This window comes from Strigops habroptila, chromosome 1 (genome assembly GCF_004027225.2).
Source record: "Strigops habroptila isolate Jane chromosome 1, bStrHab1.2.pri, whole genome shotgun sequence".
NCBI lineage: Eukaryota > Metazoa > Chordata > Aves > Psittaciformes > Psittacidae > Strigops > Strigops habroptila.
Window position 1 is genome coordinate 78,494,639 of NC_044277.2, and position 16,677 is coordinate 78,511,315.

Genomic DNA, 16,677 nt, shown 5'->3' on the forward strand with positions numbered 1-16,677 from the left:
GGTTTTTATTTTTCTGTTTCTAGAAGACATTATTTCTTGCTGTGGCCTTGCTGTGACAGTTTAGCATTATTCAGTTTTTACTGTCTTATTTTGCCTGCGTACACTATTACCTCCATTTGCTGTAGAGGTATATCAAAACAGGCCTGAGTAATAGCCTTTTACCCCCAAAGGTCCTAAAAATCTTGTTCTCTGCAGCTTCTAGGAATGATGGAACAAGTAGCTCAGACAAACTTACACAGCAGCTGGTTATGTTGCTCAAACAGTTCTCAAACAGTCAAATTCTGTAGATTGTCACATGACTTCTCTGCCTGCAAAAATATTTTCTTCTGCTTGCATTAACCTCTTTTAAATGTGTTTTCTAAGTTTGCTGCTGGCTTTTGTAAAGGATGAGTTATATTGGATCTACCAAAGGAGCAAGCCCTTTCTTCCCTCAGGCTGCATTATGAAACTGGACTCCGCAACTAGTTACCTTTTTACTGACTTCACTCATGTATATTGCATGCAAGTCAGAATATTTTCACATATGGGAAAGATAGTAGCAATGCATATTGTCTGGTCAAGATTTTTCACTCTGTTTTAAATGGAATTTTAAGGTGGGGGGGGGGGGAAGTTATTTTTAACACCAAAAGTCATATGCCAGTTGACATGATTAACTTACACAACACTTCACACTTACATTACACTTAAAATCCAACCGAGAATCCAAAACTAGAGAAAGCTAAGCTACAGTGATTATGTAGCTTAGCATAAGCATTCAGGCATTCCCTTATAAATCCTGTATAGTCTCTAAGCGACTCCAAAATGTGAAAGTTCCTCAGCATTTCAGGTTCAGCGGCTTCAATGAGGATGATAAAAATAAATGAATGATAATGCTGTTGAAGCTTTTAGGCTGAAATGACTGATAGGGCTTATTACTCAGCCCCAAAAGCTGAGTAATAAGCATTCAGGAAACTGAAGTGAGCTAACATGCTGCCTCGGAGTTTCTAAAACAAAGATGGTTCCAAAGCACATAGCAGGAAAAAAATCAGAGCTCAGTAAGTGACAGGTAATCAGGTAATCAGTCATATTGACTGAAATTCAGCATACATTTACAATTATTTTGACATGATTAGATTAGTTTTATTTTTTAAGGCTCAAAAGCTGTTCTGGGGTTTTACTGAAAGAGGTTTGGGGTTTTTTTTAATTTTCTTTCTCTACACCTTCCATTCATGAGTACATCATATTTTACCAAGAAGGTTTTCAATTCCGATAAGAAGAAGAAATGAAAATCGTCATTACTTCTCATCAGCAAAACAAGTTTTAAAAGGTAACACAGGTTAGCATCTAAGGACTCAAGCTAAATGCATAATGGCCTTCACCCAAATAGCTGTAAATGGTATTTGAGCTTTTTTCTAATCTGTCACTATACAAGTGTGTGTATGCAAGATTATCCTCTCCTGCTTTTTCTTTGTCTGTATTTTTTTCAGTTGTCTTTGGCAACTGTCAAAGTATTGCACTGCAGTTAATAGTGACAGCATGAATCTTATAAGCAACCACACTGAAATAAAGTAATTTATTTCTTTTTGATCTAAATCTTTAATGTTTTCTCAGGAGAAAAAAAATAAAAAAAATCAATTATGTATATGATAATATTCTTGTTACCTTAAATTACCAAGGCATTTCAGTTTTTGTCCTGGCCAGGTTATAAGGGCACTGATTTCTGTCCATTTAGGAAGAATCTAAAGACAACAGTTCACATATACCTGCTGGTGTTTTAACAGCATGTTTATAGGCAAAAGAAAAGATAGTGTAAATACAAGCAGATACTTAGTATACTAAACCTGTTACATCAGCTACAGCTAATCAGCCTAATAATTAGTGGCATCTGATGTACATGCTCCTAAAACTGGGAAGATGAGATTTAGCACAGCATGTGCCTCTCCCAGATGCAACTCTGCACTACAGGGGGCTGAGATCTTGTGCAGGAAAGAGAAAGGCCAGGCTTTGTCACCATGTGCTCTGATGCAGGTCACACATGACCTGGCATAGGCTGGTAAAACTTCTCCCATCCTCAGACTCACTGCTCTGAGTTAGGGTTTATGGCCTCATTATATAGAGCATAACCATTCTTAAAAAATTCCTGTTTCTCTGCTGTGGATCCCAAAGTCCACACCTAGCAAGAGCTACATTTCCCGAGACTGCAAAGATCCTGGATGTCCAAGGGTCCCCAGTTCTTCAAGGGAAAATAAGCAGAAGCAAAAACACACTTGAGTTTGATCCTGCCCAAGTTTAGGGTAATCCACATGATGGAGCTTCCCCAGACTCTGTCAGCCCCTCAGGTGAGCTAGAAGACTGAGTTTTTGAGGCCATCCTCTTTCCTCTTTCCCTAAAGGGGGGAAAAAAAAAAGGTTCATCATACCTGGTATAATTTTTGTATACTGAAAAATTTCAGTTTAATCATGTGCTGTTTTTTTCCAGTGATAAGTTGTTGTCATAAAGCTTTCTCAACATAAACCTCCTCATTGCATGTCAGAGACTAATTCCACAGAGCATAATATCCCCTTTGTTGGACCAAGGGTTCAGGAAATGGGAAATGCCAGTTCATTTTCTCAGCTGAAGATATTTGGACCCACAGCTTCTGTCTCCAAAGAGTGCTGGGGGTAGCAAAGACAATACAGAATATTGTCTTTAACAACATAGTGCAGAAATTATTTTAGAGACAATTGTTTAGAGCCACAGACACTCAAATGTGTGTCCTAATACCTAGGCAAGGATAATACTTAAATTTCTTTGAAGAATCTTAAATTTTCTTTCGTATGGTGGCATGGTTTTACTAGGACGGGAAGAAAATGCTGATTTCTAGAACTTCCTCAAGTTTATAATGAGGGGTTTCTCCTAGATGATATGGAGTGGAATTCTGACAAGCTGAAGAGACCAAGACAAGTGTGTCCCGGTTTCGGCTGGAATAAAGTTACTTGTCTTCCTAGCAGCTGGCGCAGTGCTGCGTTCTGACTTTAGTCTGAGAACAATGCTGATAGCACAACAATGTTTTAGTTGTTGCTAAGTAACTTACCCTGATCAAGGACTTTTCAGTCTCATGCTCTGCCAGTGAGGAGGGGCACAGAAAGCCGGAAGGAAGCAGAGACAGCACACCTGACCCAAACTGGCCAAAGGGGTATTCCATACCACAGCATGTCATGCCCAGTATATAAACTGGGGGAAGTTACCTGGAAGGGACCAAACCCTGCTTGGGTCAGGCTGGGTATCGGTTGGCAGGTGGTGAGCAATTGCATTGTGCATCACTTGTGTTTATCGTTTTTCCTTTCCTCTTTTAGTTTTCTATTTTCTCCCCTTGTTATTTCCATTATCATTATTATTATTATTAGTAGTAGTAGTAGTATATTGTACATTAGTTACTAAACTGTTCTTATCTCAACCCCCAGATTTTACATTCTTTTGATTCTCCTCCCCACCCTGCCCAGGGAAGGGAGGGGGGGAGGAGGAAGGAAAGTGAGGTGAGAGAGCAGCTGCATGGTGCTGAGTTACCAGCTGGGCTTAAATCACAAGAACAAGTTCCTGAGTAACTACTTTAATTACGTTGTTATTACTGTATAGGAAAGATCCCACCATTATTACTTCCTCTTCCATTGATCTTGCTATACAGAAAATCAGTGGCTAAATGGTCATCTGTGCAACGTCTGACTTTGTCAATGTGTTCTTGTCTTAGGCAATATGCTTCCTGGATCTCTAACAGCTTACGTGGAAAACCAGTTCTAGATAATCAGCTCCATTATGCATCATAACCAATAAAGAACTGGTCTGCTAATATCCAGCCTACTGATTAAGAAACTATTACCAGACAAAAGAAGTAGTCCAAAACACCATAAGAAAAATAATTTTGGGGTGTATAGTCTAAAAGCTTGAATGAAATGTTTTTATGTAAGTTATGTAGTAGTTACAAAGAATTATCAAGGTGTAGCATGTCTTCTGGATAGAACAGGGATACTTTTCAGGAGAAAATGTCTTTCCTTTTTCAGAATCTCAGGCAGCATGTAATTGGCATTTATCAGGTAGGTCTATTGGTAATATTTTGGTGATCACACCATCACCATGAAATAAATCAATACACTTATTCCCTCTATAAAATTTAAATTGCATGATATATGTGAAACATTAACATGATGAAAAGTATATTGCTGAGGATGGGACACAGAGTTTGTAATGCTCTGCTTAACATCTCTGCTTCTTAAATATCTTGCAGGAGCTTTTTCACATTTTCTTTATTACTCTGGCACAAAATATAATAAACACAATTTTACTACAATTCATTTACTTTGTAGTATATGGTCAAACCATTTACTTTTGGATCTAAGCCAAGTGCTCTAAATCATCTGTATTGGAAAAATCATTTTTCTCTCCATCAACAAAAGAAATTAGGTCCCTATCTTTAGTCCTCCAAGTCACACCTGAGTTACATGCCTAAAATCACCTAAACAAAACATACTCAACATTTGTACTACTCAGAAGACTCCCTGTGAAGCTTTCATTTTCACATGCTCATTGGGTACATTTTATGTATATTACTTTTCTTTACCATGCTGGCACAGTCTAAAGCAGAAAATTACTATTTTTAAAGACAAAAAATTTAAATCATCAAGTATAAGTGCATAATAGTTTACCGATCTTTGTTGTAAGTTTTGGTTTACTATATGCAGTTTCCTTAAAATACTTGTGATTTAATGTGTGATATAGACTAAAAAATAATGATACAATAGTATGTCAAATGGCTTCACAGTTGTAGTCTCTTCCACTTTACAGCAAGTATGATCAACTTATCAAAAGTCTTCCAATTTAAGTGTTTAAAGGTGAGATCTCTATATAAATACTACTCCTTTTGCAATGAAATCTGAAAAAAAAAACCCATCATGAATTCGACAGAAAACTTAAGAGTTCCTCTAGCATATGTCTGTTACTTTATTTTTATAGCTTCCTTCATGCAAAAATTCAACTAAACATGTATTTTGGACTCAGAGAAGGCAGTTTCAAAGCTGGTGTCTGCAGCTCCTACTGCTGTCAGTAGGAACCTTTGGACTGTGGCAAGCACTTTTTGGGCATCCCATTTAATGCTTCTTCAAGGAGTGGAATAGTCTTGAAAATCTGACTACAGCTGTGGTTGTTAGGTGTTTTTGGAAATCATGAGCCTAAACTATTGTGATTATAACTAGAGAATTACATATGGTCTCTTTCACTTCTTACCGCATTGTAGCCTCCAGTTTTTCAAAAAGCAAGCCCAACATGGTCAGAAGCAGAAAGGCTGTGTTGATTTCTTACTTAGACAGAAGGCCTTGGGGAAAAAGGCAGATGCTGCCAGAAATGATAGTGATGCAGCAAGTGACACTGTAGTCTGTGAGTCACTCTGCAACCAGTTCTCAAGGCATTGCAAGGCAACCCCATGCTGTTAAATCTGTAGCCTGTTAAATCTCTTCAGTATCAGAAAGTAAGTGGAGATGCATGGTGCTTTTAAGCCATGCCGAGGTTACTCTGGATAATTTCATGCATCCAATCTAAATACTCTCTGTGTTTTGAATGAATAATTTCTTCAGTGCTCCCCACAGAAAACACATTGGGGTAGAATGAATGTATATCATGAATCCTGCCAAAGTTTGTTGAATTTCTATGAACCATATTTGTTTACACTTCTATACAGAAGATAGCAGATGTAAAATAGAATTAATAAATTTTAATAATCTACTATGATGATAATGATGTGTTTAAAAACAACTGACCTATAAATCTTGCTGTTAATGATCAATTACCCCTTAAACTTGGTGATAGGGGGAAAATGAATTGGGTAAATGCAGACTAAAAACAGAATTTTATGACCAGTAGATGATATTTAACTTCTAATCACAGTTGTTCTTATTGGTATTTCTTGGACTATTGCTTACTGTGCAATCAGAGCACTACATTTTACCTAGTGACAAATTACCTATATTTTTTCATTTGTTATGGAATTGTACCAAGAAATAGCTATATTTGCTTCATGCTCTGTTTTGAAGCTGAGGGTTCAGTCTCTTTCAGTTTAGAGCTTTAAGGAGGTTTTTGTTTCATCCCATCAGTACTCCAAACAACCCTCTAAGGATAGTCTTTACTAGTTACACTTTCTTGAGAAGTTTTTAAAACCAATGTAAGTGTAGCAGACAAATCTTACTAAGCATTTAGTGTTTTGAGAATCTATGGTAACCGAGTATTTCTCCCCTCCAGTTTCTCTTTTTTTTATTTTTTTTACAAAATATCATGCTTTGGTTGGGTTTTAGGTCATTGTCCAGTCTGAATCACATGTTTCACTTTCAAGATGCTTTATGATCAAGCATGCAACAGTGACAGCTACCAAAAAAACCCAAAACATTTCTAGGGAGCTTTTACTAAGACTACATTCACTTTTGGGAGCAAATGAGCTCTTCCTGAATGTGCTTCAAGAATTCTGATGCAGAAAGGAATAATAAAAGTATAAGAGAAAGTTGGCATAAGTGTAAATAGAAATCTACGTAGATGATGAATGTTATGTTAACTTCTTTATGTTGCTCACAAACAAATAGTAACAGAAGCCTACTTAACTGTCAGCTGCTGTCACCCAAGGTGGGCTGTATGGCCTGGATTGCAAAGCATAGGCTCAAGAGAGCTATGACTGTACTCCACAGCCCAGAACTAGCCAGTATAGAATGACCTATTTCCATGTCATTAAATTCTTTTACCCACAGCAAAATAGGTCAGCTTCTTGGAAAGTGACTTCAGAGAATAGTTCCTGACCTGTACTAATTTCAAAAATGCCCTGAATTTGACCGAGAAAGCTTTAGTTGGTGTTGGTCAAAACTGTGGCCAGTGAATGTGCTAAAGCTAACAGTACAGATGGTTTAAATGTCCAGGAACCTTCCCCAACACTTTCATGTCCTTTTTCAAGTCTTCAAAGCAAAATATGAGCCACTGTATACCTTCTTTTATTCTATGTAAAAATGTCTATAATTGCACTGATTAAGTGGTGGTGCAGAAAAAAAGTACAGAGGCTTTTTTATGACCAGCTGTCAAACATGCAGCTAACTCGGGTCAAATAGAAACAGCAGGCAATGGTAACTAAACTGTGTTACAGTGTAGTGGCAAGATAGAACTGTAAAGAGCTTATCTATCTGAGATGGTGAAGACTCATGATCTCAGTATAGCAAAATGTGGAGAGTCTCAGAGCTAGCAGTGAACCAACAAAGGATTAATTGTCTCAGCAGTGTTATTATTAGGGAGACCAAAACACTTGTGGAGGAGAAGGAGACGATGGCCACACTGTAGTTATAAGATGAAAATGAAATCAATTACAAAGTTGTGTCTCTTTTGGGAGAAGTAAGACTCCTTCCCCCAGGAATGCATGTTGAATGTAGGGATAGACAGGGTGAGGAGAAAAGAGAAGGACAGAGGAAGTGGAAGCAGAGATGCCAATGGTACAGAGGTGTGAGACTTAGAAGGAACCTGGATTAAAGAAGACTTACCCTAGGTCGTCCTATGATTCTGTAAGAGCATTGAACAAATATTGATGTGCTAGTATTTATTCACATACTGATATGACTATTGTTTTTCTGGTGTTAAAGCTGTACTTAAGCAACTCACTGGTATTACAATTCAAAATTACAATGACCTCTGCATGGCTGCTGGTTTCATGATTGGCTTACAATTGCATGAGCCCGTTTCGGGAGTCTTTGCATTCCTGTCTTCCATCACTCCTCCAAATAGTTGGTTAAAATACAAATGTTCAATTCAAAAATACAGCTCTGTTTTACCCAAAACTCACAGGTAAATGGAAGTCAGACTTCCTTAATATTTTCTGACATTGAAAGATTTAAGCTTGGTTTACAAAACTAAGCTGGTATTTTTTTCCATTTCTGTTTTACGGAGTAGACCACGATTCAACCTTCCCTCCCTTTCTAATTCAAAGCAAGCCCTGACTCTGTCTCTAACTTAATTACTGCCTGCAGGCTAGTTGCAATGAATCTGTCCACCTGTCCTGTGTAAGTATCTCCCATTTGGTATTAAATAAGTAATTAGCTGCTGGAACTGAATGAAGGCATCTGGTCTGCCAGGCACATTCTTTAATCAATGAACGATGGACGCATTTTCATTCCGAGAGCCAACGAAGATACAAGTGCTGTATACAAAGCACAACATCTTTTAACATGAGTACCAAGAGAAACCATACTTCCCTTTCTAAATTGCAGTGGGTAGAATAGCTTCCCAGAAAGCTGGATAGACTTGTTAAAATACTTAATTAGGCAGTTCAGAGCTCTGAGCCTTAATCCCAAGTAATTTTTCTAGCGAATCTTCCTTATTTTTCTTTTTTTTTCTTTTTTTCTTTCATCAGAACCTCCGCTTTCATTATTTTAATCTTTTAGGTTACCGAACTGAATAATTTGTTAATCATACAGTCCTTTTCTGTAGATGCCTAAGTTACTACTGGATGGGATCTGTGTTGTATTCTCCTGAAATCTTTAAAAACAGATACTATTATCTGAGGAACTTCTATGTCATGGGCCGTTCATCCAAAGCAGTGGGTTGAAAGATTTTTCTTTCTACCTCATGTGGACCAGAACACCTTTTAATTGCACTCTGCATCTGAACCCAATTTTGCAATAAAATCTGAGCAAGACCGGTTCAAAGAAACATGAACGGAATCAGCCACATTTAGTCTACCAAGTAAACAAAATTTACCTCCTTTTATTTAGTAAAACCTTCGCTAAATAGGGTGTGTGCCATTTCTGTGCTGTACTAAGCTTCCCAGAATATATAGATAAATAACTATGACAAGATTTTTAAATCTACAGAGTGGGTACGCATAAGTATGTGTAAGCAGGCTATTCCAAATTCAGCACTTACTTGGTTGTCTTTTTTTCAAAATATTTCTATAGACGTTAGTACTTGAAAGTAAATCTATTAAAATATGATATGAACCAATAAATAATCACTGATGCTATCTAAAGGATAATAATATGCAAACTCTATTCCTAATATCATAATTGTGAAATAGATAACAGATCTATATAATAGATGATCCAGATAATGGATCATCAGGTAGCATGCAAAGGTTATATAACAAAGAGAAAAAAGGGCTAGCCCTCTTTTATAAAGGTCTTTTTTACTTGCACTGAAAGTCCCGAAATTGCATCAGTGAAAGATTATATTTTTTTCCAGTTTCTGAATTGTCTGTTTTGTTGACTTTTTTATTTAAGATCATTGTTTCCTCTGCTGTCTCCAGGGAGGTTTTAATACATTCTGTGAAATGCTCTGTAGTGGCCACTCTTGAAATCCAAATCCAGTTAGCTGCAAATCTCTACAGGCAGATGATGTGCAAGGTCCTAGGAATGATTTTTCAACCCTGCCTTATTTAAGGTGTCATTACCAAAAGATGAATAGATGCATTTCTGTTTCCAAGCATGTTAGCATTTCTGGAAATTTGCCATGCTCTTTTATGCAAAATAACTTGATGGATTTCACTGGGATGCTTCTGGAAAGACAAATGACAGCAAAAATATGTCCCTTGTGATGTCTAGGCATTGGTCTAGAGCCATCTGAATATTTTAAAGGTGGTTGCAAAACAGTCCCGAGATAACGGTTTCTAACCATCAGAGAGCTTCTTTTTTTAAAGCCAAGACATGCACAAGTACACAAAATTCAAGTATTGGGTCCAAATCTTAATTCGTCTTCTATTAAAAACAGTTTCCAATCATTCCTCTAAAATTCTCCCGTGAGTTGGAAATTATATAATAAAACATAGATTTAGCCAAATAGTTCTTCTGAATAAAAAAGAAGAAGTAAAGTCAGGGAGCATAACCTTAAAAATACATACCTTAAAAATAAACCCAACTTGTTGCTGACTTCATAAGACAACTGAGAATCATCTTTTACTTGCTAATATTGGAATAAAGATTGTATAAATTTTAAAATTCAATTGCATTTCTTCTATACGAGGACCTTACCCTCTAAAATGTATTTCTGTCATATTAAAATACAAAGACATACTAGTCCTTTGACTAAAATGATTCACATGTGCTTTTATTGCTAAGCATATAAGAGTTTATTTCTCTAAATTGCTTTCACAGTCACTCTGTCATTAGTGAACAAAAGAATGAGACAGGAAAACTGAAGCACAATAACCTTACAAAATATGAATCAACCACTTCACTTAATTGGTTTGATTCCATAAAGTATAATTTATACCAAGTAATGTTACAGTTTTTGTCATTTAAATGTTGAAGCAAATACAACCCATCCATTCTTTCTTGCAGCTTATTTTAAGGGTTGGAAACAAGCCACAGTTGTCCATACAGCTAGCTCAGACAGGTCTAACGCTTGATGAGTTAACAGTTTGACCAATTAACTTCTAGGAAGGATCAGCACATCCTGTCTTTTTACTTAAAGAACTGTCTTTTTACTTAACCAGCTCTTGTGTATGTGAGCAGCTGAGAGAGAAAGGCCATCAGTTCCCTTCTGGACCAGGATGCCTACAGATAAACAGCTTTTATCCATTCTTCTCTATTCAAAGGCAATGTCGTGTTATACCAAATTTTCATTTAATTGCTTGAACATCGTTGCTATGATAGGAAATATAATAGGAAATGTACTTTCACTTTCAGTCTTTGACTTATTTTTTCAGGTTTTGGCAAGAATAAAACTTTGGTATCCAACATTTATTTTAATATTTATGAAAAAGTTCTATCTTTAACAAGGAAACATGCCCAGTAATGCAGAAAGTCAGTGTACTAATGAAGAGTTAAGCAAGACATATGTAAAAAACCTTTGGAAATAAAGTTCTACTAATAAAATAAATCCAACTCATTTTTCCTTCTAGCTATAGAGAAAATATCAGTTTTCTGAAGTGTCTCAGTTTTCCAAAATGTGGGCCAACAGATACCTGCAGGTCAAAGAACTCTGACAGAAATATATAGTGTTTAGAGGTTTCCCTTTTGTTACATTCCTCATTACTATGAGACACGCAAGGTGGGAGTTCCCCACTGAATATGTTCAAAAGCACAGGTTCTAAATAAAAAATTCCATGTTCAGCAGGATAGTCAGTGGTTTTTCATCACTGGATGCTTATACCCAATCCAAACCTGCCTGTCTCCTTAAAGGACTCTCGATGAGATAAAGGTGTTCTGTGTTACACTTTTTTGGCAAGCTTGTAATGTATTATTAATCAATGTAGCTTCTTCCAAGTATTAATAATCTATGTTCTTGCACTTCTGCTGTGAAATCTTTTTTTTTTTTTTTAGCATAACTGAATTCAGAAAATAAATTTAAATTTTATTCTGTGATAATTAATATCTTCTTACTTGATAAGGTAGTCTATAGCATGGCATCTTTGGTATAACCCCTTTGAGAAACTGGTCCTGATTATGTGATGGTAAACATTTGCCCTGAAGCAGTTAGTGTTAAAGGACCTTCAGGCCTTCTTTTCAGCCTGCACTTGGATTTCCTGGCTTTTTGACCATCAATGAGTAATGTCATACTGGAGGTCTCAACTCCCAGCAACAGTGAGGACTTTTTAGGTCTTACCAGGCCTGAACTTAGAACTTACCTGGACCTGATTTTAAAGGCTTATTTTCACATAAATTAAAATTCCATCCGCTATCCTTTTAGCTATAGTAGTCAAGCAAATTACAAACTCCATTTTCTGGCAGGAAGTTACTCTGAATTATTGCAATGTTTTCAAAGAGCAAAACTGAAAAATACAGTTACTATAAGAGAAAAAATTAATATTCAACTTTTTTCTGTCAATTATTTTTGTTTAGTTGTAATTAGCTTTTTGTCTCTGTTAATTTCAGGCCCACTATACATCATCTCACATATTGCTTAATCAAATGGGACTGGCTAAGTAAATCCCCATTGATCAGGATTTTTTCTTTTACTATTTTGATTAAGATGAAGTCCTTAGTTTACAAGAATATAAATCTGTAGCCTGTAACACATCCCCCAAAAAAGAATGTTTCAGGTCTGCCTTGACCAAACTTGTTCCAATACACTGGAGCCTCCGTATGGAGACATTTTAGCTTATAAGCCATGCTAAATGTTTATTATTTTCAATATCAGCACAAACCTCCAATGCTATTCTGTGCTCTAATTCAGCTTCTGTGACATTTGATATAATAGAAAGAAAAGTTTTTTAACCCTATTAGCATGCAAAGCACAGGACAAGCTTGGTCTCTTGTGATTTTTTTTTTTTGCTCCTTCATAGCAACAATTGGGCAAAGAAGTCATAACTGCACTGCATGCACTAAATGAGACCTCAAGGCTATCTTTTTCAACGAAGATGATATGTTACATGATTACTCTATGAATTTAAAACTGATTTGTGTATTTTTGCAACACCATAGTAGTTGAAAGCATACAATAGAAAATAAGTAAGGCCCTTAACAGCAAGTAAAGTAAAATCTACAACTGAAAATTAGACATGGGAAAGAGCACTGGGCCCAAGGAATTTGCCAGAGCACTGAGTTTTTCAATTTCCAGGCAGTTACGCTATTTCCTCTGGCAGCTGTGGTACTTTTCCAGCATCAGGGGTTCCAGCTGAAAGGAAGGAGCAGATTGCAGCAGTGGGCAGTTTAACAAGCACTAAGGATGAGGACAGTGGGAATGGACAGTGGGAATGCTGGTTCAAAGAGACCTTCTGTGATAATTTGCTTGTTGACCAGAACTGGAGCATCTCACAAGTGTTTCGACAGGATGTCAGGAAATGCAAGGAGGTGCTGGTGGCTGTAGGTCATCTGACAAAATAAGGTAAGACTGGACAGAGGTCTTAGGCATGAAATCTAGGCTGGCAAGCGAAAGCTGAAGTTAAGGACATTCACAGTAGCATAATCTGAAAATGTCTCACTATGTACAATCTGTGAGACAAAAATGGAAAGGCAAAGCTTTAAATGCCTGTCTGAAAAAAAAGGGTAAGGAGAAGGGATTCACATTACTGGCAAGTAGGGGCACTTGCTAAAGAATGGGTGTCCACAGAGAATATACAAAATTCATTTTGGCCATAGGAAAAACAGGCATCAGAAAGTTTAAGAATTTATCTATGTGATAAAAGTTCAGGCAAATTTTCAGGTGTTGGAAGCATACAACTAAAAAATATGTAAAAGCACACAGTTCAGAGAAAGGATGCAGTCACGAGAATTCTGCATTCTTCACTGAAGGTGATGGTAGCCCAGCAGGAAATGCAGAAGTGGTAGACCATACAGAATCAAACTAGGGTCCTGTAAAGAGCAGAAAGAAAGCCACAATATAAAGCCAAGGGTTAACATTTGAACTAGTATGGGTAGCTTTAATGCCTAATGGTACACAAGAATATCAGCATAATAGGTATGTTCGAAATCTGTGGGAAAGAAGAAAATCAGTCAGGCAGCGCAGCAGCAAGGAGCAAAATACACAGTAAAGGTAAAGAAAGTCTTATCAGTGAAGGAATAACTGTGGTTCTTAAAGGAAGCTCTAAGTCAAATCTAGAGAACAGAATTAACACTAGCTAGCCAGGAAAAGTTCTTTAGTTCTAAATTTTACAGCAACAATAATAAGCTTAAATGCAATATCTGTTCAGGATCAGTAAGAGCCAAAATTACATGATGGTTGTATTCTGCTACATAAAAAAATTATTTTAAAAAAGTGAAAATCAATAAAACTGAGGGATAGTGCTATAGAACATCTGAATGTGATAGCTGAGACAGTTAAATCATTGTGAGTGGTGGGGATGCTAGCTAGGGACACCATTTTGAAGGCCCATAGCAAATGCACAGCACCCATTAAAAAACAAGTCTATATGGGTAAACAACATAGCTAATAAAAGCAAGAACACATCTTTCAAAGAAATGAAGTTGTGTCTCAGGGAGGACAATAGAAAGAACCATAAAATTTGCTTTATCTATAAAACCATAACCAAAGAAGATAAAAAACAAGTTTGAACAAATCTCTGGCAAACAAGCTAATAATAATTGTCTTTTAAAGACATTTGGAAGCAAAAGCCTGAGGGCAACTGTGTAAAGCCAACCCAAAATTGAGATACAGAAGTGCTCAGAGAAGGTAAAATCACAAATGTTTAACTTCATACATTTTTTTGTTTGTGTTCATTGTAAAATAGCTGGGGAATTTTTCTGTCCCTTCTTTATGAGGGACTCATGAGAAGGTTAAATTAGATATAGAAGCAGTTGTGGAACGAACAGATGCAACAGTGACAAATCATTGGGATTAGCTGTTACATGCCCAAGAGCCTGAAGGATGAAATAAGTGAACTACGATGTGTAATATTTTGCTTCAAGCCACTGTGGCACAAGAAGGCTTGAAGGAGCTAATAGAACACTGATTTTTTCCTTCAAAGATTTCCAGGGAGCTCAAAGGAGGTAAGGATGGATATGACTAACATGCATGGGGCAAAACAGTAGGAGCAGGATTAATGGACTCACAGAGAAAATCTGTACTGAAAAAAAGTCAACACAGTTTTTATAAATAAAGGTCATATTTTGCAACGCTTTCTGAATTCTATGTAGGGACAGATTCAAAACAAATGAGGCGAAGCTGTTGTGCAATACATGATTAATCTGTGCACTCATTAACATAGGATGTTGTGGACTTGAAATTTTACGTAAGTTTCAAAGCAATGGGCAACTTGCTGTAAGAAACTTCATTGTTGGCTGTTAAACACAAAGACACCATCTGGGCTAATAATCGTTAGAAACTGAGGAAATGTTCTGGAATATTGTTTGGCTTATTCTTATGTATATCTTCTAGATGTCAATGTTAGAAGGCAGGGCTAGATGGATCTTTGTCTCAACATGGTCATTCTTACATGCCTGCAGAAATGCAATATATTTTTGTACTGAGGAAAAGAATTCTTATATGACAGAAAACCGTAAAGTTCAGGTGTGGTTTGGTACCTAAAGAGCATTTATAATACTTAAAGTTGAATTACAATTCACATGCAAGAAAAGAAATACAAAGCAAAAAGCAGCCATGATCTTGCTGCAAATTTACACAAATGTTCAGATATGAATTTCCCTTACTAATAACTTTTAGCAGCTAATTGTTTTGGCATAGTTATCAAGGTTTATGCTTGATTAGTCTCTGCATTTCCAAGGTACAGAATATACAAAACTTCTGTAAACCAAAGGAGAGCAGTAAGTGACAATCCTGCTAATCATAAACAGACTATGAAATGCTTTATATTAGCATATTTCTGAAAAGCTTCATTTAAACTAATTGATATGAAATGTTATAAATTGTCAGTGGATGACCACTATTTTGAGGCTATAAGTGTTTTCAAGGACAGATACAATCTTCTGGGCCAAGAAGTGTAAGAAATGTGTTCCTAAATTATCATAAGAACAATGCTCAGTGTGAGCCAGTTCTGTCTTTGGTACCTGGAAGTCTCATTGTAATGACCTTCCATCATTCGAAGGGTGTCATCCAGTTTCCCTTGACAAAATAGTATTTACCATATAATTTCTAAAATGTAAATGAGATGAATTCTTAGGCTCAGGCTGGTCCTGTGGAATGATGATATATTTCCTCTTACACCTTCAAAATTCTTACTTTCAAATTGAGCTTTATATTATTTTAAAAAACAAGAGTGTATTCTGACTTTTTTTTCATCATATACTATTCTTCCTGGATCTTAATTCCTTATCTTAAGGGGAATATGTTAATTTTTCACATTAATACTTTCCGTCATGCTTATTTTAAAATTAGTGCATTTGGAATACAACATACTCTTAGGAAATCTGGGTGGGTTGTCATTGACATCCGTGAGAGTAATGTTTACAGTGGTAGTACCAGCTAGTCCTCCCAGCTGTCCTCCCATGTCCTTGGCTTGAATTAGAACTTGATACTGTTCTTTCACTTCTCTGTCCATATTTGGCAAAGCTGTTCTTATTACACCTACAAGGAGAAATGGGAAAGAGAAAGTAAACAAAGGGCTGTAATTGTCTACTATTACATTTTAATACTGGATGTCTTGGACCAAGAATGGAATTCTTCCTAAAGGGTCCATAAGAAAGGAGCTCACACAGAAACATGTGAATCACTCAGGCTTTTCAGGAGTGTGCTTGTCAGCTATTCAACCATTCAAAATGAGTGCTGTGTCTTTTCAATCAATACATGATCTGCTGAAAGAGAATGGTTCATTTTCACTAGGGAAGTGAATGGTGTGAGCATAGGTTTGTCACATCAGGACTGAAGAATGCTGCATTATGCAGAACAGGGCAATGTAGGAAAAGGTGGCAATGCATTTCAGAGACTGCATCTTCAATTGTTTCAACCAGTCACTTGCCATTAAGCTACTGTAGGGCAAGACAATATCCCTTCTATACAAAATGAGGTCTTCATTAGAAGACTCTCCTTTACTTGAGAAAGTTTTCTTGATATAGCATGTAGATGCAATGAAAACCAATAAAACTATAAAAGTTTCCTTAAAGAAATGTAATGAAAATATCATGGTAAGTCATTACCTAAATGACTCTAAATCTTCAGTGATTTTGGATAGCTGATGTCTAAATAGGTATGTCATAATGTCCTTTCTGATATGTTAATAATGTAAATGATAAAAAACAGACTTGCAGAGAGTGAGAGGGGTATTAATGATCATAGGATTAGCTGATAACATAACAAGCTATAAGGTTTTGGACACTCGAG

General features: G+C 36.5%; 1 protein-coding gene across 5 annotated transcripts in view; it reads right to left on the reverse strand.

The window, feature by feature from the left end:
• The window catches only part of CDH12 (cadherin 12), a 228,098-nt gene that overhangs the window by 49,014 nt on the left and 162,407 nt on the right, over window positions 1-16,677 (reverse strand). For all 5 annotated transcript variants that reach the window (XM_030504737.1, XM_030504743.1, XM_030504762.1 and 2 more), the window contains one exon: window positions 15,757-15,924. In XM_030504737.1, the coding sequence (XP_030360597.1) occupies window positions 15,757-15,924 (168 nt within the window). The remainder of the gene's footprint in view (window positions 1-15,756; window positions 15,925-16,677) is intronic.